Genomic DNA, 24,398 nt, shown 5'->3' with positions numbered 1-24,398 from the left:
AGGGAGGGTTAGGCGGAATGGGGGCAATGAGGGGGCATCAGGGGGAATGGAGGGAATGAGGGAGGGTCAGGGAGAATGAGAGAGTGAGGAAGGGTCAGGGGGAATGGAGGAAATGGGGAAGGTCAGGGGGAAAGGAGGTAATGGGGATGGTCAGGGGTAATGGAGGGAATGAGGGAGGGTCAGGGGGAATGATGGTGGGTCGGAGGAATGGAGGGAATGAGGAGGGTCAGGGGAATGGAGGGAATGAAGGAGGGTCGGGGGAATTGAGGGAATGAGGGAGGATCAGGGGGAATTGAGGGAATGAGGGAGGGTCAGGGGGAATGCAGGGAATGAGGGAGTGTCAGGGAGAATGGAGGGAATGAGGGAAGGTCGGGGAATGAGGGAAGGTCAAGGGGAATGAGAGAGTGAGGAAGGGTCAGGGGGAATGGAGGAAATGGGGGAAGGTCAGGGAGAATGGAGGGAGTGAGGGAGGGTCGGGGGAATAGAGGGAATGAGGGAGGGTCGGGGGAATGAAGGGAATGAGGGAGGGTCAGGGGGAATGAGTGAATCAGGGAGGGTCGGGTGAATGGCGGGAATGAGGGAGGGTGAGAGGGAATGAGGGAGGGTCAGGGGGAATGGAGGGAATGAGGGAGGGTTGGGGGATGGAGGGAATGAGGGAGGGTTAGGCGGAATGGGGGCAATGAGGGAGCATCAGGGGGAATGGAGGGAATGAGGGAGGGTCGGGGAATGAGGGAATGAGGGAGGGTCAAGGGGAATGGAGGCAATGAGGGAAGGTCAGGGGGAATGGAGGGAATGAGGGAGGGTCAGGGGGAATTGAGGGAATGAGGGAGGGTTGGGGGAATGGAGGGAATGAGGGAGGGTCGGGGAAAGGATGGAATGAGGGAGAGTCAGGGAGAATGGAGGGAATGTGGGAGGGTCAGGGGGAATGGAGGGAATGAGGGGGCATCAGGGGGAATGGAGGGAATGAGGGAGGGTCAGGGGGAATGAGTGAATGAGGGAGGGTCAAGGGGAATGGACGCAATGAGGGAAGGTCAGGGGGGAATGCAGGGAATGAGGGAGGGTCAGGGAGAATGGAGGGAATGAGGGAGGGTTGGGGGAATTGAGGGAACGTGGGAGGGTGGGGGGGAATGGAGGGAATGTGGGAGGGTCGGGGGAATGAGGGAGGGTTTGGGGGATGGAGGGAATGAGGGAGGATCAGGGGGAATTGAGGGAATGAGGGAGGGTCAGGGGGAATGCAGGGAATGAGGGAGTGTCAGGGAGAATGGAGGGAATGAGGGAAGGTCGGGGAATGAGGGAAGGTCAAGGGGAATGAGAGAGTGAGGAAGGGTCAGGGGGAATGGAGGAAATGGGGGAAGGTCAGGGAGAATGGAGGGAGTGAGGGAGGGTCGGGGGAATAGAGGGAATGAGGGAGGGTCGGGGGAATGAAGGGAATGAGGGAGGGTCAGGGGGAATGAGTGAATCAGGGAGGGTCGGGTGAATGGCGGGAATGAGGGAGGGTGAGAGGGAATGAGGGAGGGTCAGGGGGAATGGAGGGAATGAGGGAGGGTTGGGGGATGGAGGGAATGAGGGAGGGTTAGGCGGAATGGGGGCAATGAGGGAGCATCAGGGGGAATGGAGGGAATGAGGGAGGGTCGGGGAATGAGGGAATGAGGGAGGGTCAAGGGGAATGGAGGCAATGAGGGAAGGTCAGGGGGAATGGAGGGAATGAGGGAGGGTCAGGGGGAATTGAGGGAATGAGGGAGGGTTGGGGGAATGGAGGGAATGAGGGAGGGTCGGGGAAAGGATGGAATGAGGGAGAGTCAGGGAGAATGGAGGGAATGTGGGAGGGTCAGGGGGAATGGAGGGAATGAGGGGGCATCAGGGGGAATGGAGGGAATGAGGGAGGGTCAGGGGGAATGAGTGAATGAGGGAGGGTCAAGGGGAATGGAGGCAATGAGGGAAGGTCAGGGGGGAATGCAGGGAATGAGGGAGGGTCAGGGAGAATGGAGGGAATGAGGGAGGGTTGGGGGAATTGAGGGAACGTGGGAGGGTGGGGGGAATGGAGGGAATGTGGGAGGGTCGGGGGAATGAGGGAGGGTTTGGGGGATGGAGGGAATGAGGGAACATCAGGAGGAATGGAGGGAATGAGGGAGGGTCAGGGGGAATGAGTGAATGAGGGAGGGTCAAGGGGAATGGAGGCAATGAGGGAAGGTCGGGGGGAATGCAGGGAATGAGGGAGGGTCAGGGGGAATGGAGGGAATGAGGGAGGGTTGGGGGAATTGAAGGAATGTGGGAGGGTGGGGGGAATGAAGGGAATGTGGGAGGGTCGGGGGAATCAGGGAGGGTTTGGGGGTTGGAGGGAATGAGGGAGAGTCAGTGGGAATGGAGGGAATGAGGCAGAGTCAGTAGGAATGGAGGGAATGAGGGAGGGTTGGGGGGAATGGAGGGAATGAGGGAGGGTCAGGGGGAATGGAGGGAATGAGGGGGCATCAGGGGGAATGGAGGGAATGAGGGAGGGTCAGGGGGAATGAGTGAATGAGGGAGGGTCAAGGGGAATGGAGGCAATGAGGGAAGGTCAGGGGGGAATGCAGGGAATGAGGGAGGGTCAGGGAGAATGGAGGGAATGAGGGAGGGTTGGGGGAATTGAGGGAACGTGGGAGGGTGGGGGGAATGGAGGGAATGTGGGAGGGTCGGGGGAATGAGGGAGGGTTTGGGGGATGGAGGGAATGAGGGAACATCAGGAGGAATGGAGGGAATGAGGGAGGGTCAGGGGGAATGAGTGAATGAGGGAGGGTCAAGGGGAATGGAGGCAATGAGGGAAGGTCGGGGGGAATGCAGGGAATGAGGGAGGGTCAGGGAGAATGGAGGGAATGAGGGAGGGTTGGGGGAATTGAAGGAATGTGGGAGGGTGGGGGGAATGAAGGGAATGTGGGAGGGTCGGGGGAATCAGGGAGGGTTTGGGGGTTGGAGGGAATGAGGGAGAGTCAGTGGGAATGGAGGGAATGAGGCAGAGTCAGTAGGAATGGAGGGAATGAGGGAGGGTTGGGGGGAATGGAGGGAATGAGGGAGGGTCAGGGAGAATGGAGGGAATGAGGCAGAGTCAGTAGGAATGGAGGGAATGTGGGAGGGTCGGGGGAATGGAGAGAATGAGGGAGGGTTGGGGGAATAGAGGGAATGAGGGAGGGTCAGGGGGAAAGGAGGGAACGAGGGAGGGTCAGGGGAATGAGTGAATGAGGGAGGGTCAAGGGGAATGGAGGCAATGAGGGAAGGTCAGGGGGGAATGCAGGGAATGAGGGAGGGTCAGGGAGAATGGAGGGAATGAGGGAGGGTCGGGGGAATTGAGGGAATGTGGGAGGGTGGGGGGGAATGGAGGGAATGTGGGAGGGTCGGGGGAATGAAGGAGGGTTTGGGGGATGGAGGGAATGAGGGAGGGTCGGGGGGAATGGAGGGAATGAGGGAGGGTCAGGCAGAATGGAGGGAATGAGGGAGAGTAAGGGGAATGGAGAGAATGTTCAGGGCGGAATGGAGGGAATGAGGGAGGGTCAGGGAGAATGGAGGGAATGAGGCAGAGTCAGTAGGAATGGAGGGAATGTGGGAGGGTCGGGGGGAATGGAGAGAATGAGGGAGGGTCAGGGGGAATAGAGGGAATGAGGGAGGGTCAGGGGGAAAGGAGGGAATGAGGGAGGGTCAGGGGAATGGAGAGAATGAGGGAGGGTCAGGGGGAATGGGGAGAATGAGGGAGGGTCAGGGGGAATGGGGAGAATGAGGGAGAGTCAGGGGGAATGGGGAGAATGGGGGAGGGCCCCCTTTCCCCTCCCCTCCCTCCTTTCTCCTCCCCCTTTCCCCTCCCCTTTCCCCTCCCCTTCCCCCTTTCCCCTCCCCCTTTCCCCCTCCCCCTTTCCCCTCCCCTTTCCCCTCCCCTTCCCCCTTTCCCCTCCCCTTCCCCCTTTCCCCTCCCCCTTTCCCCTCCCCTTCCCCTTCCCCTTTCCCCTCCCCTACCCCCTCCCCCTTCCCCCTCCCCCTTCCCCTTCCCCCTCCCCTTCCCCCTCTCCCTTTCCCCCCTCCCTTTCCCCTCCCCCTCCCCCTCCCCTTCCCCCTTACCCCCTCCCCTTTCCCCCTTACCCTCCCCCTTTCCCTCCCCCTTACCTTCCCTTTCCCCCTCCCCCTTTCCCCCTCCCCCTTACCCTCCCTCTTTCCCTCCCCCTTACCCTCCCCCTTTCCCCCTTTCCCCCTCCCCCTTTCCCCCTCCCCCTTTCCCCCTTTCCCCCTCCCCCTTTCCCTCCCCCTTACCCTCCCCTTTCCCCCTCCCCTTACCCTCCCCCTTTCCCCCTTTCCCCCTCCCCCTTTCCCCCTTTCCCCCTTTCCCCCTCCCCCTTTCCCTCCCCCTTACCCTCCCCCTTACCCTCCCCTTTCCCCCTCCCCTTACCCTCCCCCTCCCCTTCCCCCTCCCCCTTCCCCCTCCCCTTTCCCCCTCCCCCTTTCCCCCTCCCCCTTTCCCCCTTTCCCCCTCCCCCTTTCCCTCCCCCTTTCCCCCTCCCCCTTTCCCCCTTTCCCCCTCCCCCTTCCCCCTCCCCCTTTCCCCCTCCCCCTTTCCCCCTCCCCCTTTCCCCCTTTCCCCCTCCCCCTTACCCTCCCCCTTACCCTCCCCCTTACCCTCTCCCCCTCCCCTTTCCCCCTCCCCTTACCCTCCCCCATACCCCCCTGTCCCCGCCCCTTTCCTCCCACTGCCTCCTCATTGGGTGTTTCGATGCCTTTCATTGGATGACAGGCACCCACCGTCTGACCGACAGGCGGGCTTCCAATTGACTTTGCCAATTGCCAATTGCAGTAGCACAGTCCCACGACAGCGGCGAGAAAGGCGAACCAATCAGAGACTGGAACGGGTTATGTTTGGCATCTGTCTTGTCCAATGACACCGTCAGGGCTGCGGGTCCGGGGGAGTGCCGTTGGTCGCCTCTGCGCTAAAGACGTCACTTAGATGAGCGAGACGAACGGCGGACGTCATTAGTGCGCGCGGAACCGGAGAGACGTTTTGGTGCGGATCGTCGGTGAGTGGGCGTGAGGAGCGGCGGTGGCGGGGGCTCGGGCCCGGTGCTCCCCACTGGTTGGCTGCCTTTTCTCGCACCTACTTCCCCATTGGCCTGTCTTCTTACCCCCTTTCCCCACATTGCTCGGCCTATTTAGTCGCTCTTGTTTCCCCTCATTGGTTGGCCCCGTGAACCCCCCCTTCCCTCCCATTGGTTGGCCCCGTGAACCCCCCCTTCCCTCCCATTGGTTGGCCCCGTGAACCCCCCCTTCCCTCCCATTGGTTGGCCCCGTGAACCCCCCCTTCCCTCCCATTGGTTGGCCCCGTGAACCCCCCCTTCCCTCCCATTGGTTGGCCCCGTGAACCCCCCCTTCCCTCCCATTGGTTGGCCCCGTGAACCCCCTCTTCCCTCCCATTGGTTGGCCCCGTGAACCCCCTCTTCCCTCCCATTGGTTGGCCCCGTGAACCCCCCCTTCCCTCCCATTGGTTGGCCCCGTGAGCCCCCTCTCCCCTGGCGTTGGCTGGCCCCGTGAGCCCCCTCTCCCCTGCCCCCCGCTGGCCCCGTGAGCCCCCTCTCCCCTGCCCCCCGCTGGCCCCGTGAGCCCCCTCTCCCCTGCCATCGGCTGGCCCCGTGAGCCCCCTCTCCCCTGCCCCCCGCTGGCCCCGTGAGCCCCCTCTCCCCTGCCATCGGCTGGCCCCGTGAGCCCCCTCTCCCCTGCCCCCCGCTGGCCCCGTGAGCCCCCTCTCCCCTGCCATCGGCTGGCCCCGTGAGCCCCCTCTCCCCTGCCATCGGCTGGCCCCGTGAGCCCCCTCTCCCCTGCCATCGGCTGGCCCCGTGAGCCCCCTCTCCCCTGCCATCGGCTGGCCCCGTGAGCCCCCTCTCCCCTGCCCCCCGCTGGCCCCGTGAGCCCCCTCTCCCCTGCCCCCCGCTGGCCCCGTGAGCCCCCTCTCCCCTGCCCCCCGCTGGCCCCGTGAGCCCCCTCTCCCCTGGCGTCGGCTGGCCCCGTGAGCCCCCTCTCCCCTGCCCCCCGCTGGCCCCGTGAGCCCCCTCTCCCCTGCCATCGGCTGGCCCCGTGAGCCCCCTCTCCCCTGCCCCCCGCTGGCCCCGTGAGCCCCCTCTCCCCTGCCATCGGCTGGCCCCGTGAGCCCCCTCTCCCCTGCCCCCCGCTGGCCCCGTGAGCCCCCTCTCCCCTGCCCCCCGCTGGCCCCGTGAGCCCCCTCTCCCCTGCCCCCCGCTGGCCCCGTGAGCCCCCTCTCCCCTGGCGTTGGCTGGCCCCGTGAGCCCCCTCTCCGCTGGCCCCGTGAGCCCCCTCTCCCCTGGCGTCGGCTGGCCCCGTGAGCCCCCTCTCCCCTGGCGTCGGCTGGCCCCGTGAGCCCCCTCTCCCCTGGCGTCGGCTGGCCCCGTGAGCCCCCTTTCCCCTGCCCCCCGCTGGCCCCGTGAGCCCCCTCTCCCCTGCCCCCCACTTTCAGTTTCTAGACAGTGACTGGATGTTCTCCGTGAACCTGTTTCTGGCAACAGAGGCGCGATGTCGCTGGCAGACGAGCTGCTGGCAGACTTGGAAGAGGCGGCGGGTGAGGATGCGGAGGAGACGTACGTCGACGAGGAGGAGGATGGTGTGGCTGTCGAGGTGCTGGAGGAGGAGATGCCCGAGGCAGATGCCGACTCCATCAAGAGCATCGCTAAGCTGCGGGACAGCAAGCTGGTGGGTGGTGGCCCGGTCTGCGAGAGGACCTTTGGCCCACTGACATGGAACTTCCTCTGTCCAAGCATCATCAACTCCCTCCATGAAAAAATCTTGCCTTTCACATCTCCTTTGAATGCTCCCCCTCACCTTAAATGCATGCCCTCTGGTGTTAGACATTCTCACCTTGGGGAAACAGTTACTGTCTGCCTCTCTTAACTTATAAACCTCTGTTAGCTCTTCCCAAAGCCTATATTCTATAAGATGCTGGAAATCTGGAGCAACACACACGAGATGCTGGAGGAACTCGGCAGGTCAGGTAGCATCTGTGGAAAAGAGTACAGTCAACATTTCGGGCCAGTCTTGATGAAGAGCCCCAGCTGGAAATGTCGACTGTTCACTCTGGCATAGACGCCGGCCTGCTGAGCTCCTCCAGCATTTGTGGGTGTTGCTCCCTCTCCACAAGACATCGCTTGTTCAGTCTGTCACGTGCTGTCATGGCGTTTGCACCTGATGTCATCTGGAGATTGGTTGAGGAGTGCAGAGTCGATTGTTAAAGAGAAAAAGTGTCCAGAGCTGTCAGAACCACTTCCTGAAGTCCCAGAGTCAACTACAACCTCCACAGAGAAGGTTCCAGAACCTGAAATTGTTTCACAGCCATGAGTCTCACCCGCCAAGCACAGTGACACCCCCCCCCGTAATAAATCCTCCACTGCGTTTAAATCTTCAGGCCTGAATGAGACGATATAAAATTTCCAATGCTGTGAATTTCTATCATTTGTTCATTATGGCCGTGTCGTATAATGTTTCTGATCATGCCCTTTCCATTACCATGACTATTCTTGGCAAAGTTTTCCACAGAAGTGGTTTGCCATTGCCTTCTTCTGGGCGGTATATTTACGAGACGTGTGACCCCAGCCATTGTAAATACTCTTCAGAGATTGTCTGCCTGGCGTCAGGGGTGACATAACCAGAACTTGTGATATTCCCCAACTGCTTGTAGGACCATCCACCATGGCTCCACGTGACCCTGATCAGGGGGCCTTGCCCAAGGGTGACCTGCAGGCTAGCGGAGGGAGGGACCGACTTGCATCCACTTCAGTAGAAACGTATCTGCAGTCCACCACCCATCCTTAAGACACAGGAGCAGAATTAGGCCATTCAGTCCATCAAGTCTTTACAAGAAATTATAGGTCAGCTCACCCCTGTGGTTAGGAAAACATTGGAGTCAGTTGATAAGGATGAGGTTTCAGGGTAACTGGTAAAACAGAATGGAGTCAGCATGGTTTCCTCAAAGGTAAAATCTTACCTAACAAATCTGTTTGGAATTTTTTGAAGAAATAGCAAGCAGGATAGACAAAGGAGAATTGGTTGATGTTGTGCACTTGGATTTTCAGAAGGCCTTTGACAAAGTGCCACACGTGAGGCTGTATAACAAGCTACACACTAGATTCTAGCATGGATGGAGCGGTGGCTGATGGGCAGGAGACAAAGAGTGGGAATAAAGGGAGACATTTCTGGCTGGCTGCTGGTGACTAGTGGTGTTGCACAGGGACCGTTTCTTTTTACATTATATATCAATGATTTGGAGGAAGAATTGGTGGCTTGGTGGCCAAGTTTGTGGACGATATGAAGATAACTGAAGGACCAGGTAGTATTGAGGAAGGGAAGGCTGCAGAAGCACTGAGAACGGGCAAAGAAACATAAGGTGGAATACCGTGTTGGGAAGTGTATGGTCAAGAAATAAAAATCTCTGACTTTCTAAGTGAAGAGAAAATTAAAAAATCTGAGGTGCAAAGGGGCTTGGGAGTCCAAGTACAGGATTCCCTAAATATTAATTTGCAGGTTGAGGAAGGCAAGTACAATGTTAGCATTCATTTCGAGAGGACTAGAATATAAAAGCAAGGATGTAATGTTGAGGCTTTATAAAGCACTGGTGAGGCCTCAGTTGGGAGTATTGTGAGCAGGTTTGGGCCTCTAGTCTGAGAAAGGACGTGCTGACCCTGGAGAGGGTTCAAAAGAGGGTCACAAAGATAGTTCCAGGATTGAAAGGCTTGTCATAGGAGGAGCATTTGATAGCTCTAGGTCTGTACTGACTGGAGTTTAGAAGAATGAATGTTGAAAGGCCTCGAGTGGATGTGGAGAGGACGTTTCTTCTGGTGGGGGAGTCTAAGACTAGAGGACACGGCCCCGGATTAGAGAGGTGTCCTTTCAGATGGGAGCCAGAGAGTGGTGAATCTGTGGAATTGCTTGCCCTAGGTGACTGCGAAGGCTAAGTCATTGGCTAAGGCACAAGTTGACCGATCAGTCAAGCAATGAAGGGATACTGGAAAAAGGCAGGAGATCCAGACTGAGAGGGAAATGGATCACCATAATAAAATGGCAGCGTAGACTCAATGGGCCAAATGGCCTAAGTCTGCTCCTATATCTTTGGAATTTGACATAGCTGATTTCCTTTCCCCCTTAATAGCGTTGTCTTGCCTTCTCCCTATCATCCCTTTCTCCCCTCTCCCCCTCCCTCTCTCATTCTCCCCTTTCCCCCTTCTCTCAGCCCTGCTCTCTCCACGCCAGATTTCCGGCTGGGAGTGTGTGCTTCGAGGCTTTGTGATGTCTACCCACTGCAGTGTGTATGGAGGGCAGAGGTGTGAGATTCATCAAAATTCAGCATTGTGTTCGGTACAGACAATGTGGGCCATGGGGCCTGTGACTCAACGTACACCAAACAATCTCCCAATCTGCCTCGTCATTCCCCTCGCTCCTTTCTGACTGGCTGCTCTGCACTTTCTCTGAAACCCTATCAATCTCTGAACCAGAATCAGCTTTATTATCACTGACAAATGTCTTGTCCTCACCCCCCCCCACCCCATATCTGTAGGGACCGTTCCCGTCGCCATTCCCTTGTCCCGTAGGGACCGTTCCCGTCGCCATTCCCTTGTCCCGGAGGGACTGTTCCCGTCGCCATTCCCTTGTCCCGGAGGGACTGTTCCCGTCGCCATTCCCTTGTCCCGGAGGGACCGTTCCCGTCGCCATTCCTTGGCCTGTAGGGACCGTTCCCTTGTCCATTCATCCCTCCCAGGACTTGTCTCTGCAAGCAGCCCGTGTGTAACACTCGCTCATTCTTGGCCCGAAACAGTCTCTCCAGTGAGACAACCCTGCAATTCCGCTGCGTCTGGTACTCGTGAGACCCATCATAAGTTGGGGGATCGCTTTGCCGGGCACCTCCGCTCCATCCAGCACAAGCGGGGCTTCTCGGTGACCAAACGTTTTAATTCTGATTCCTATTCCTGCTCCGACATGCCGGGCCATGATCTCCTTTCGTCACGATGAGGCCACCCTCAAGGCAAAGGAGTATCACCTTGTATTGCATCCAGATGGCCTCAAACTGATGGCATGAATATTGGTTTCTTTTTCCGGTAAACAAACCCATCCTCCCCATTCTATTCTGTACTGTGGCCTCTTACTTCTTCTCAGCTTCTAAAGGTGGCATCCATCGTTCAGGACCCCCATCTCCCAGGACGGGCCCACTTCTCACTGCTACCATCCGGGGCCTGAAGACACCATCTTAATGATTCAGAACAGCCTCTTCCCCTCCGCCATCAGACAGTGAACCCAACAACACTTCGTCCTGATTTGTTTTGCTCTCTTTTTGCACTATTTGTTGAATTTTTTCACATATCCCTCTTACTGTAGCTTATAAGATTTTTTATGATTACTTCCACCAAACAAGCAATTTCACAAGATATGCCTGCGCATGGCGCCACTGTCTGTAAGGAGTTGCACGTTCTTCCGTCACCACGTGATGTCCTCCGGGTGCTGATCATTTACTTTCAACTTTACAGTTTGCAGACATCATTTCCAAAGTGGGCGAATACATTGGCAAGCAGCGTAAAACAGAAGGTGGGTGTGCAATCAAGCTCGCGGGTAATGGAAGCGGGTGGGACATGATATGTGACTAAGCTCTGCGACAGATGGTGCAAAGAGTTCTCACCGGGACCCTGTCCCGCATGACACCCAGGAGATGTATAAACTCGGGGAATGGAGTGTTAAACGTAAACACGCTCCCCGGTACTGAGGGAGTGTCACGCTCTCTGGGGAGATGTTTCTTCTTGGGGAACAGAGTGTTAAACTACATTCACACACTCTCCGGTACTGAGGGAGTGTCACATTGTCTGGGGAGATGTTTCTATTCGGGGAACAGAGTGTTAAACCTTGACAGACACTCCAATACTGAGGGAGTGTCACGCTCTCTGGGGAGATGTTTCTACTCGGGGAACAGAGTGTTAAACTACACTCACACACTCTCCGGTACTGAGGGAGTGTCACGCTGTCTGGGGAGATGTTTCTACTCCGGGAATGGAGTGTTGAACCTTGACAGACACTCTCCGGTACTGAGGGAGTGTCACGCTGTCTGGGGAGATGTATGTTATAGTTTTTATTTTGATCTCTCTTTTTACCCCAATCAGTGACAGGCCCCGTGGAATCAGATCCAGAGTATAAGCTAATTGTGGATGCTAATAATCTGACCGTGGAGATCGATAACGAGATAAGTACGACATCTCTTCTGCAGTGCTTTGCTACATTGTTGCACAGTGATTCTGGTGTGAGTCTGACCGCGGGATACAGAGATGGGAACTGTGCGGTCGGTCCCAGCGTGGATCTGACCTAGGGGGATACGGAGACAGTGCATCTGATGTGAGTCTGACCTAGGGGGATATGGAGACAGTGCATCTGATGTGAGTCTGACCTAGGGGGATACGGAGACAGTGCATCTGATGTGAGTCTGACCTAGGGGATATGGAGACAGTGCATCTGATGTGAGTCTGACCTAGGGGATATGGAGACAGTGCATCTGATGTGAGTCTGACCTAGGGGGATACGGAGACAGTGCATCTGATGTGAGTCTGACCTAGGGGGATACGGAGACAGTGCATCTGATGTGAGTCTGACCTAGGGGGATACGGAGACAGTGCATCTGATGTGAGTCTGACCTAGGGGATACGGAGACAGTGCATCTGATGTGAGTCTGACCTAGGGGGATACGGAGACAGTGCATCTGATGTGAGTCTGACCTAGGGGATACGGAGACAGTGCATCTGATGTGAGTCTGACCTAGGGGGATACGGAGACAGTGCATCTGATGTGAGTCTGACCTAGGGGATACGGAGACAGTGCATCTGATGTGAGTCTGACCTAGGGGGATACGGAGACAGTGCATCTGATGTGAGTCTGACCTAGGGGATATGGAGACAGGAACAATGCTGTCTGGCTGAGGAGTATGGAGGTGGGCACGATGTTCCCAGTTTGAGTCTGAAGCAGGGGGTATGGAGCTGGGAACTGTGTACTGATTTCCCGGTGTGGGTCTGACCCAGGAGGATATGGAAATGGGAACTCTACATGGTGCTCCCGGTGTGAGTCTGACCCAGGGATACAGAGATGGGAACTGTACACGATACTCCCGGTGTGGGTCTGACACAGGGGGATATGGAAATGGGAACTCTACATGGTGTTCCCGGTGTGGGTCTGACAGGGGGGGGGGGTGGCGGGAGTCAGAGATTCTGTAGTGTCCACTGTAGTAACTAATCACTTGTTTTCTCACCCAGATATAATCCACAAGTTTGTCCGGGATAAATATTCCAAACGCTTCCCTGAGCTGGAGTCCCTTGTTCCCAGTGCACTGGACTACATCCGCACAGTCAAGGTAACACTGCAGAGTCTCGCCAATGCGTGGGCTCTTAATTCTGTAAACCTTTAACCTTTAACCTTTCACCCTTTGTGCTGCCCTGTGAGCGTCCACAGGTTCAGTGAGACACCGCTCGTCCTCCAAAACACCCATGAGTTTAGCAGAACCCCTTGTCCATCCTTCCCAATATATTGGCAGACAGGTAGTCTCATTTCAGTTCTATTACAGAATTTGGTTTAATTCATTTCCGTGAAAGTGGCTGCATAGGTAGACAGGGCAGTAAAGACGTTTGCCCTCATCGGTTGGGCGTTGAAGACCAGAGTCAGGAGACCATGTTGTAGCTGTATAAAACTGGTCTGTCCACTCTCGGAGGGTTCTGTGCAGTTCTGGTCTCCCTGTTACAGGAAGGGTTGGGGGGGCTTTGGAAAGGGGGCAGAAGACGTTCACCAGGTGCTGCCTGGATTAGAGCATGTAGAGGGTGGACAAACCTGGGTTGTTTTCCCTGGGGCGACGGGGGCTGAGGGGAGACCTGATAGAGGTGTTGAAAAGGTCATTAGTCAGACACATGATCTGTGGAGAATGGAGGGAGACGGACACTGTGTGTGGTGAACAGAGGGAGATGGCGTCCCAATGAGTGAGGAGTAGGCAGATCAGGGTAGCAGATTATTGGTGTGTTGCTATGATCCTGGATGGACATTGCTAGGATGCTGTTCGGACATTGGCTCTTTATTCGGTGAGCTGAGCATTGGTTGTGTTATACTGAGGGACTCGAGTCAACACCCCATTGGTGACCAGTCTGTCTGCACAGGCTGTCCTGCATCCTACTCACATCCTGTCTCTTGTTGTGTGATTCCTCCTCTCCTTCTAGGAATTGGGGAATAATCTGGACCGGTGCAAGAACAATGAGAACTTGCAGCAGATCCTGACCAACGCCACCATCATGGTGGTCAGTGTGACAGCGTCCACCACACAGGGGTAAGAGGGTGCCATGGAGGGAGGGGATGGACAAAGAGGCAGAGAGTTTGGATGGGGAGGGGTGTGGAGATTGTGGTGAGGGGGTATGAAGAGTGGATGGTGAGGGGTGGAGAGTGAAGAGGGGGGGAGGCATTGGGAGGCTATGTCCTGTGTGACTAAAACCCCCCCCTTTCCCCCTCTCCCCCTTCACAGACAGCTACTGTTGGATAGGGGGCTCCCATGGGTGTTGCAGTGGAGGGAGTTTGGGGGGGTCCAGCTGACATGTGAGCCTTGCCCTCTCCCTCACACACAGCAGCTGACAGACGGTGCTGGGGACGTGGGGTCCTGGATGCTGTGAATCGACCGTACCCCGCAGACTGCTGTTGACGGGTGGGGGTGGGGACAGGGACAGGGAGGGAGGGAAAGGGGGTAGCTTATTGTTCCCCACCTTACAGACCTGCTGACAGATTGGGAGCTCTCGGTGTTCTGGGGTTGCCCCCCATGGACGGTGCCTCACCCTCCCTCTCTCCCCTGCAGACAGCTGTTGACGGACGGGGAGCTCTCCACTGTGCTGGAGGCCTGCCGCATGGGTCTGGAGCTGAACCAGTACAAACACCAGATCTACGAGTACGTGGAGTCACGCATGTCCCTCATCGCCCCCAACCTCTCTGTCATCGTGGGGGCCTCCACCGCCGCCAGGATAATGGGTGAGTGGCCTAGGCAGAGAGTTAAAAGTTCACAATCAATTTATTAGCATAAATTGGGTTAATTAGGGCATCCAATTATTTGGGACAACTCTTCAAGAACAAAAACTAATTGAGGAAATAGCCAGCAGTCCCTCAGAATATTTGCTGCTTAATTGGGACTGGAGACTTGCTGAAGTTTCCAACTAGCTTCAGTCGCATAGCGCTTGTGTAGCCAGTTACACACGGTGCTTGGAGCGAATAGTTTTGAAATAGCGGAAGTGGCATGTGTTTTTGTTCAAGAAGCAATGATAGTTGGTGAAAAATAAGCTGCAAGACAATTCGGAACTGTTTTACTCGCTGTGGTTTCAAGCATTCAGGCTTGGACATGCCTGAGACATCTGGAGGTGAAAATGAAACAATTTCACTACCTTAGCAATTAAGGAACTACAAAGAATTTGAAGGTATCAACAATCACCTTGAACGTTACAATGAAGATGAAGATTTGGAGGATGCAATCGTCAATATCATTGTATGAAGGCCGTCCATTATCTGTGCAGAATTTGTTCATTTACAGTCAATCAAAAGCACGGCAGAGCACACTGTATGAATTCCTCTGTTGATAACTGTTAGGAACTAATATGCAGTTTTATATTATTGTAGTAGTATTGATAGTGTTCAAATTTGCTTTATTTATTGAGATTCAGCGTGGAGTAAACCCTTCAAGCTGTGTCACTCAGCTATCCCCATATTTAATCACCGGACGGTTTACACTGACCGGTTAACCAGTCTCTGTCCTAATCACCGGACGGTTTTACACCGACCGGTTAACCAGTCTCTGTCCCCATCACCGGACGGTTTACACCGACCGGTTAACCAGCCTCTGTCCCAATCACCGGACGGTTTACACTGACCGGTTAACCAGTTTCTGTCCTCATCACCGGATGGTTTTACACTGACCGGCTAACCAGTCTCTGTCCTAATCACCAGACGGTTTTACACTGACCGGTTAACCAGTCTTTGGACTGTTGGAGGAAACCGACTTGGTCATGGGAGGACGTGCGAACTCCTCAAAGTCAGCAGTGGGAATAGCCCTGGCCTTGGCACTGTAGAATGTTGTGCTCACCACTATACCACCTGTATTCCATTTAAATGCATAATTTGTTATTCAGTTAACTGGTAGTTTGTCCTTTTTTAGTAACTGTACCAATGAAATGTCGGCTAATTGGTCCCAATGTATCCCAGTTAATCAGAAACCACTGTATGTCGCCACATACAAGCCTCAGATTCACTTTGTTCTGCATGTTCACAGTAAATACAAGAAACACAATAGAATCAAGGAAAGACCACACTCTAACAGATGGACAAACAGCCAGTGTGCAAAAGACACAAGAAAAAATATAAAATAAATAAGCAGTAACTATTGAGAACATGAGATGAGGAATCCTTGAAAGTGATAAAGAGGGGGAGGGAAGAATCCTGGATAGGTAGGGGGAGTAAGAGTTAAGCTTCCCAGACTAAGGCTATGTCCACACCAGACCGGATAAATCTGTAACTGAAGCTTTCTCTTTGTTTTGACCCTCTGTCCACACTGAAACAGCATTTTCATCCCCTGAAAACGGAGATTTTCAGAAACTCTCTCCAGAGTGAATAAATCTGAAAACGCCTAATATCCGTTGTAGTGTGTACGGGGTAACGGGAGCTTTTTAAAACCGCTGTCATGACGTGCCGGAACAGATGGCGGCAGCCCGGTATTTCGTTGTTTTCTCGAACGTAGAACCTAACAATTTCAGAACAGACTGAAGCCAGGAGAGTTAGAAATGTACTCACCAAATACTTTGACCCATAGTTTACTGAATAAATAAGTATACTCCCTTTGCCCTGTTTTCTGTCCTTGCTTGCATGAAGGTGGTTTACCTATTTATACAAGTACTTCTCTGACAATAGATGTGTAACAGCCTAATGTAACATTGTATGGAAATACAAGATGCAGACATGTTTTATACATTTAACAAGGTGCTTTATTAATGTAACAGAGTTGGTCAGTGTTTCAATGTTCATCGTCAGCCGGGCCATACTGTCCATGAACTCCGTCGGTTGCCTCCATACGCCCCGGTATTTGTTTTATTTTAAGTTTTAAGTCCTCCTGTGCGAGAGCTGACAGCAATTCCTTTTAAGTTTTTCTACTCTGTAACTGGACAAACGCGCACAAAGTATATCATTTCCCCTTCGCTTGTTTTCTGTGTGTCCTACGCATGCCCAGTAGGAGGAGATTCGCCCAAATATCCGTTCTAATGTGGACGGAGATATTTTGAAAAACGCTTGATGTGGACGCCTATCGTTTTTACACGAAACCGGCTTTTTCAAAATGATCCGGTCTAGTGTGGACGTAGCCTAAGACGGGAGGGGGAGGGAGTGTGAGTGTCACGGAAGAAGAACAGTGACTGGGTGGGTACTCTCCCTCACTGACCTCTCCCCTCATTTCACCCCAGGGATGGCAGGCGGCCTCACCAACCTGTCCAAGATGCCAGCCTGTAACATCATGTTACTGGGCTCCCAACGTCGGAGTCTGTCTGGTTTCTCCAGCACCTCCGTCCTACCCCACACTGGACACATCTACCACAGTGACATCGTCCAGTCCCTACCCCAGGTGAGTGACCATCTGCTGGGGTGCTCCCTCACTCCGTCCTACCCCACACCAGACACATCTACCACAACATCATCCAGTCCCTCCCCAGGTGAGTGACCATGTGCTGGGGTGCTCCCTCACTCCGTCCTACCCCACACCGGACACATCTACCACAGTGACATCGTCCAGTCCCTACCCCAGGTGAGTGACCATCTGCTGAGGTGCTCCCTCACTCTGTCCTACCCCACACCGGACACATCTACCACAACATCATCCAGTCCCTACCCCAGGTGAGTGACCATGTGCTGGGATGCTCCCTCACTCCGTCCCACCCCACACCGGACATGTCTACCACATCGTCCAATCCCTACCCCAGGTGAGTGACCATGTGCTGGGGTGCTCCCTCCTTTCCCGGGGTGCTCCTTCACTCCTCTCTGACGGTGAATCTCCACAGGACCTGCGCAGGAAGGCTGCCCGACTGGTCGCGGGGAAGTGCACCCTGGCTGCACGGGTGGACAGTTTCCATGAGAGCACGGAGGCGAAGGTGAGGGGCTGGAGCAAAACCCTATTCAATCTCTCTTCCCCTCCCTCCCTGAATCTGTCTACCTCCATTCCTCCTCCAAGTCTCCCACCCACTCTCCCTCCATCCTCTGCATGACACTCGCTTTCGAACAGAACAGTACTACACAGGAACAGGCCCTTATCAAACCGGTAATTAAGCTGATTGTAACTAATCCCTTCTGCCTAAACAACGTGCGTCTCCCTCCGCACCCAACGCACAACGTCCACCTCGCTCTGCTCCCCACACATCCATGTGTCTGTCTAACATCCCCTTAAACGCGTCTCTCATTTCTGCCTCACTCTCGACCACCACCTCAGGCAGCACATTGCAGACAAACCCCTCAGCTTAAATGCCTGCTCCCTGGTATTAGACATTCCCACCCGGGGGAAACAGATACTCTGTCTACTCTATCTGTGCCTCTTGTAATCTTATAAACTCTGTCAGATCTCCCCTCAGCCTCAGTCACTCCAGAGAAAACAACCCAGGTTTGTCCCACCTCTCGTTATAACCTCTAACCAGGCAGCACCCTAGTGAACCTTCTGCACCCTCTCCAAAGCCCCCCACACCCGTCCTGTAATGGGGAGGCCAGAACTGCACACGATACTCTGAGAGCGGACAGACCAGAGTTTAATACGGCTGCAACGTGACTTCCCGACTCTTGTACTCAATGCCTGACCGATGAAGGCAAGATGTCATATGCCTTCCTTACCACCCTGTTTACTTGTGTGGCCACTTTCAGGGTCGATGGTATTTCTGTCCCACCCATTCCCCTGCAGGTGGGCTATGACCTGAAGGAGGAGATCGAGAGGAAATTCGACAAGTGGCAAGAACCACCTCCAGTGAAGCAAGTCAAACCACTTCCCGCCCCTCTTGATGGACAACGGAAGAAGAGGGGAGGGCGCAGGTGAGAGTAGCCCCGTTCCACAGTGTATGTGTGTCATGTCCTTGGGTCCGACCATGCACGGGTTCCCGTCTCCCGCACCAGGAACACTGTACACAATTCGTATCCCTGGGTCAGACCCACACCGGGAGCACTGTGCACAGTTCCTGTCTCCGTATCCCTGGGTCAGACCCACACCGGGAGCACCGTGCACAGTTCCCATCTCCGTATCCCTGGGTCAGACCCACACCGGGAGCACCGTGCACAGTTCCCATCTCCGTATCCCTGGGACAGACCCGCAGTGGAAGCACCGTGCACAGTTCCCATCTCCGTATCCCTGGGTCAGGCCCGCAGTGGAAGCACCGTGCACAGTTCCCATCTCCGTATCCCCCTGGGTCAGACCCACACCGGGAGCACCGTGCACAGTTCCTGTCTCCGTATCCCTGGATCAGACCAACACTGGGAACACCGTGCACAGTTCCTGTCTCCATATCCCTGGGTCAGACCAACACAGGGAACACCTTGCACAGTTCCCGTCTCCATATCCCTGGGTCAGACCCACACTGGGAGCACCGTGCACAGTTCCCGTCTCCATATCCCTGGGTCAGACCAACACTGGGAACACCGTGCACAGTTCCTGTCTCCATATCCCTGGGTCAGACCAACACTGGGAGCACCATGCATGGTTTAGTTGCTTGTTGGGATTTAGCCATCTCACCTCGTTCTTCCCCCCTGCTCACTTCTCAGATATCGTAAGATGAAGGAGCGATTGGGTCTGACTGAAATCCGAAAGCAGGCAAACCGCATGTGTTTTGGCGAGGTGAGACCGGCTCATGGATTCACTACAACTGGAGTGTGACTGCTTCTGGAATGTGGGCATCTGCCTACAGTTCGTCAGCCTTGAGAATGCGGAAAAATAGCTGGTATTGTAGAGGATGAAAAACAAAATATTACAGGGGGAAATTGCAGTCCGCTGTGGAGGAAGGTGGGCCGATGAATGGCATATGCAATTTAATTCAGGATCTGTGTGAGGTGTTGTGTTTCAGGAAGACAAACCAGAGTAGGACTTTCACAGTGAATGGCAGGGTCCCTAGGGAGTGTTGTAGAACAGAGGGACCCAGGTGGGTGTTGTCTATCGGCCACCTAATAGAAATATTGCAATGGCAGAGGCGAGTAACCAAGAAATAACTGAGGCCTGTAAGAACGGAACGGCAGTTGTCATGGGGGATTTTAACTTCCACATAGATTGGGTGAATCAAGGAAGTTTTGAGGAGGACTTCAGAGAATGCATCCGTGATGGCTTTCTTGAGCAGCATGTTAGTGAACCTACAAGGGAAAATACCATCTTACATCTAGACCTGTGCAATGAGACAGGTAAGATTAACGATCTTGTAGTCAGGGATCCTCTTGAAAAGAGTGATCACAGTATGATTGAATTTCACATTCAGATGGAGGATGAAATAGTTAGATCTAAAACTAGTGTATTATGCTTGAACAAGGGAGACTACAACAGGATGAGGGAGGAGTTGGCTAATGCGGATTGGGAGCACAGGCTATTTGGTCGGACAGTTGAGGAACAGTGGAATACTTTCAAAGAGATTGTACACAGTGCTCAACAAAAGTATATTCCAGTCAAAAGTAAAGACAGGAAGTGTGGGGAGAGATGGTATCAAATAAAAAGCTTATGTGTACAAAGTCGCAAAGAGTAGTGGGAGACTGGAGGATTGGGAAAACTTTAAAAAGCAACAAAGAAAAACTAAACAAAAAATAAGGAAAGGGAAGATAGAGTATGAAAGTAAATTAGCACAAAATATAAAAACAGATAGCAAAAGTTTTTATAAATATATAAAGTGGAAGAGAGTGGCTAAAGGTCCCTTGGAAGACGAGAAGGGGAAATTGATATTGGGTAATAAGGAAATGGCTGAGGCACTGAACGACTATTTTGTGTTGGTCTTCACGGTGGAGGACACATCTAATATGCCAAAGAAGGATGTTATGGACGAAATGGGAGGTGAGGACCTCGATAAAATCACTGTCACTAAAGAGATAGTGATGAGCAAACTAGAGGGCCTGAAGGTAGATAAGTCCCCTGGTCCTGATGGGATGCATCCCAGGGTGCTGAGGGAATTGGCAGAGGTTATAGTAGACGCATTGGTAATTATTTACCAAATTCTCTAGACTCTGGGCAGGTCCCGGCTGATTGGAAAAGGATGTAGGCAAAAGACTGGCAACTATAGGCCAGTTAGCTTAACATCTGTAGTCGGTAAAATGCTTGAAGCTGTCATTAAGGAAGAAATAGTGAAACATTTAGAAAGGAGTGGTTCCATTAGACAGACGCAGCATGGATTCAGAAAGGGCAGGTCCTGTTTGACAAACTTACTGAAGTTCTTTGAGGACATAATGAGTGCAGTGGATGGGGGGAACAGGTGGATGTCGTATACTGGATTTCCAGAAGGCGTTCGATAAGGTGCTGCACAAGAGACTTATAAATAAAATATGGATGCATGGAGTTGGAGGAAGTGTATTAACATGGATAGAGGATTGGTTAACCAACAGAAGGCAGAGAGTTGGTATAAATGGGTGTTTCTCCGGTTGGCAGTCAGTGGTGAGTGGGGTGCCACAGGGGTCGGTGCTGGGCCTGCAGCTGTTTACCATTTACATTGATGATTTGGAAGAGGGGATTGAGTGTAGCGTAGCAAAATTTGCTGATGACACTAAACTGAGTGGAAAAGCAAATTGTACAGAGGATGTGGAGACTCTGCAGAGGGATATAGATAGGTTAAGTGAGTGGGCCAAGGTCAACGTTGGTAAAAGCAAGATCATCCACTTTGGAAGGAATAATAGAAGAACAGATTATTATTTAAATGGTGAAAGATTGCAGCATGCTGTTGTGCAGAGGGACTTGGGAGTGCTTGTTCATGAATTGCAAAAAGTTAGCTTGTTATGAAGAAGGCAAACAGAATGTTGGCCTTCATTGCTAGAGGGATTGAATTCAAGAGCAGGGAGGTTATGCAGCAACTGCACAGGGTACTGGTGAGACTGCACCTGGAGAACTGTGTGCGGTTCTGGTCTCCATTCTTGAGGAAGGAAATACTGGCTTTGGAGGGAGTGTAGAAGAAGTTCATCAGGTTGATTCCGGGGATGAAAAGGTTAACCTATGAGGAGAGATTGAGTCGCCTGGGACTATACTCTCCGGAATTCAGAAGAATGAGAGGGGATCTTATAGAAACATACAAAATTTTGAAAGGGATAGATAAGATAGAAGTAGGGAAGTTGTTTCCATTGGTAGGTGGGACTAGAACTAGGGGACATTGCCTCAAGATTCAGGGATGAATATTTGGGATGGAGATGAGGAGAAACTGTTTTTCCCAGAGAGTGGTGAATCTGTGGAATTCTCTGTCCAGGGAAGCAGTTGAGGCTTCTTCACTAAATATATTTAAGATAGATTTTTACATAGTAGGGAAATTAAGGGTTATGGGGAAAAGGCAGGTAGGTGGAGCTGAGTTTACGGACAGATCAGCCATGATCTTATTGAATGGTGGGGCAGGCTCGATGGGCCGGATGGCCGACTCCTGCTCCTATTTCTTATGTTCCTATGTAATAATGGAAGTGTCCTTTCTGAGACACCGCTCCTTGAAGATGTCTTGGATACCACGGAGGCCAGTACCCACAATGGAGCCGACTAATTTTACAGCTTTCTGTAGCTTCATTCTATCCCGTGCATTAGCTGCCCCCCGCCCCCATACCAGGCAGCGAAGTGGCCTGTCGGAATGGTCTCTACGGTTTGTGCATCTATAGAAGTTTTCGAGTGTTTTAGGTGAAAAACCAATTCTCAAAATCCTTCTGAAATACAGCTGCATTGATTTGCTCCGGAGAAGGCCCTGGTGCTCTGGGTGTTCACGGAGGAACGTGAGGGAAATCTAACCTGGGTCAGATTTTCACAGGGAGTGACATGAACCCTGGGGAGTGTTGTAGAACAGAGGGACCCAGGGGTATGGGGACATGGTTCCCTGAAAGTGGAGTCACAGGTGGACAGGGACCCTGGGGAGCGTCGTAGAACAGAGGGACCCAGGGGTACGGGGACATGGTTCCCTGAAAGTGGAGTCACAGGTAGACAGGGACCCTGGGGAGTGTTGTAGAACAGAGTGACCCTGGGGTACGGGGACATGGTTCCCTGAAAGTGGAGTCACAGGTAGACAGGGCAGTGAAGAAGATGTTTGCCACGCTGGCCTTCATCAGTCAGGACACTGAGTACAGGAGTTGGGACGTTATGTTACAGTTGTTCAAGACATTGGTGAGGCTGCACTTGGAGTATTGTGTTCAGCTCTGGTCACCCTGCCATACGAAAGATGCCATTGAGCTGGAGAGAGGGCAGAGGAGATTTACGAGGATGTTACCAAGACTCGAGGACTGAGTTATGGAGAGAGGTTGGACAGGTTGGGACTTTATTCCTTGGAGTGTAGGAGACTGAGGGGTGACCTTACAGACGTGTATAAAACCACCAGGGGCACAGATGGGGTAAATGTGCACAGTCTTTTTCCCCAGGGTTGGGCAATCAGGAACCAGAGGGTACAGGTTTAAGGTGAGAGGGGGAAAGAGATTTAATAGGGACCCAAGGAGCAACTTTTTCACCCAGAGGGTGGTCCGTCTATGGAACAAACTACTAGAGGAAGTGGTTGAGGCTGGAACATTAACAACATTTAAGAGATTTGGACAGATACGTGAATAGGAAAGGCTTAGAGGTTGAAAGTGGGGCTCGGGTGTGGGTATAGGTAGGTAGGGACAAGTTGGGCAAAGGGCTTGTTTCTCTCCTTTCGACTCCATGTGAGTGGAGTTTGTGGATTTTAGACGGGTATTCAGGATCTTTTGGGAGGCGGAGGGTGGAGGGAGAAGGCCGTATCTGTGACATCCCTCACTTCTGCCTGACACAGATCGAGGAGGATGCCTACCAGGAGGATCTGGGATTTAGCCTGGGAACACTGGGGAAATCTGGAAGTGGCCGGGTGCGAGCCGCACAGGTCAACGAGGCAACCAAAGCGCGGATCTCCAAGTCGCTACAGGTAGGGGAGGCTACCTCCCTCCATCTCCCTCGTTCCCTCTGCTGTCATATCGGTAACCCTGGAGGGTGGGATACGTTCTCACTTTGCCTGTCTCCACAGCGGACACTGCAGAAGCAGAGCGTGGTTTACGGGGGAAAGTCTACCATCCGCGACCGCTCCTCAGGGACTGCGTCCAGCGTTGCCTTCACGCCATTACAGGTAGGCTCAAATCCCACCTCCGCCATTGGAGAGCGTGGGGTCTCTTGTGCATGCTGGGGTCCACTTCGAGAGTAGAATAGAGTCAAGGAGTCTTCCTGTAAATCCCGACCACCAGTGTTGAGGGAGAGAACTAGGGGCTTTCCATGTATCATGGGACCCCCTAGTGCGAAGGGAGAGGGGCGATGGTCTCTCTATACACCCTGGTACGCACAGGATTCGGGGTGAGAGTGAATGTGTCTCCCAGTAAATCCCAAGACCCAAGACCCCCAGTATTGGGGAAGAGGTGGGAGTGTCCCCTACATGCTGGGACACGCAATATTGGGAAGGAGAGTGAAGAGTCTGTCTAAGACCCCTAATTTAAAGACAGTTCTCTTCGTACAACAAACTCTCACAATTGGTGGAGGGGTGAGAGTGTGAAGGAGAATCGCCACACATTCTGGGACTCCTGCCTGAGTGAGGGGTCTCCTCAACAGTACTGGGGGAGAGGTGACTGCCCCTGCATCCTGGGACCCTCAGTATTGGGGTTCGGGTGAAGAAGGCTCCCTGTATATTCTGGGACTTGCGTTACTGAGGGAGTGAGGGTGGGCTGTGTGTTCGAGCCGTGTCTCCCCTCTAACTGATTGACCCCCACCCTGGCAGGGCCTGGAGATCGTGAACCCACAGGCAGCTGAGAAGAAAGTGGCCGAGGCCAATCAGAAATATTTCTCCAACCTGGCCGAGTTCCTGAAGGTGAAGAGGGAGAAGGACGACGTTCTGCAGAACGGAGCTGCTGCTGACCGGTGAGGAAGCCCGCTGCCCACGGGCGAGGGAGCTGCTCCCTGACGGCAGCTCGGGGGCGAAGTTACTGGAGCTGAAACCTGTAGAGGGGATGTAAAATATATTACCCTCCCAAAGCACCCCTGACCCGCTCTTCACCACTCCTCCATTCCTCGCTCAGATTACTGTGGGAAGCGTTGAGGTGAGCCCATTCTTGTGGTCATTTTGTTCCTGGGGGAGATGAGGGTGGGGGGAGCGTGTGAGGAACAAAGATGCCGAAGTCTGTAACAAAGATAGCTTTATTGTTTG

At 53.6% G+C, this 24,398-nt stretch overlaps 1 protein-coding gene across 2 annotated transcripts in view; it reads left to right on the top strand.

Annotated features, from left to right (window-relative positions):
• The window catches only part of prpf31 (PRP31 pre-mRNA processing factor 31 homolog (yeast)), a 48,478-nt gene extending 24,084 nt beyond the window's left edge, over positions 1 to 24,394 (top strand). For both annotated transcript variants that reach the window (XM_063034872.1, XM_063034871.1), the window contains 14 exons: positions 4,808 to 5,027; positions 6,525 to 6,708; positions 10,527 to 10,584; positions 11,151 to 11,234; positions 12,288 to 12,385; positions 13,236 to 13,342; positions 13,859 to 14,028; positions 16,497 to 16,654; positions 17,088 to 17,177; positions 17,972 to 18,099; positions 18,823 to 18,895; positions 23,007 to 23,135; positions 23,235 to 23,333; positions 23,973 to 24,394. In XM_063034872.1, coding sequence (XP_062890942.1) covers positions 6,532 to 6,708; positions 10,527 to 10,584; positions 11,151 to 11,234; positions 12,288 to 12,385; positions 13,236 to 13,342; positions 13,859 to 14,028; positions 16,497 to 16,654; positions 17,088 to 17,177; positions 17,972 to 18,099; positions 18,823 to 18,895; positions 23,007 to 23,135; positions 23,235 to 23,333; positions 23,973 to 24,116 — 1,515 coding nt within the window. In that variant the 5' untranslated portion in view covers positions 4,808 to 5,027; positions 6,525 to 6,531 and the 3' untranslated portion in view covers positions 24,117 to 24,394. The remainder of the gene's footprint in view (positions 1 to 4,807; positions 5,028 to 6,524; positions 6,709 to 10,526; positions 10,585 to 11,150; positions 11,235 to 12,287; positions 12,386 to 13,235; positions 13,343 to 13,858; positions 14,029 to 16,496; positions 16,655 to 17,087; positions 17,178 to 17,971; positions 18,100 to 18,822; positions 18,896 to 23,006; positions 23,136 to 23,234; positions 23,334 to 23,972) is intronic.
• The last annotated feature ends 4 nt before the right edge of the window (positions 24,395 to 24,398 follow it).

The sequence above is a fragment of the Mobula hypostoma genome, chromosome 28 (genome assembly GCF_963921235.1).
Source record: "Mobula hypostoma chromosome 28, sMobHyp1.1, whole genome shotgun sequence".
NCBI classification, from domain to species: Eukaryota; Metazoa; Chordata; class Chondrichthyes; order Myliobatiformes; family Myliobatidae; genus Mobula; species Mobula hypostoma.
The sequence above is the reverse complement of the archived record's forward strand: the minus strand, read 5'-3'. Positions and strand labels throughout refer to the sequence as shown.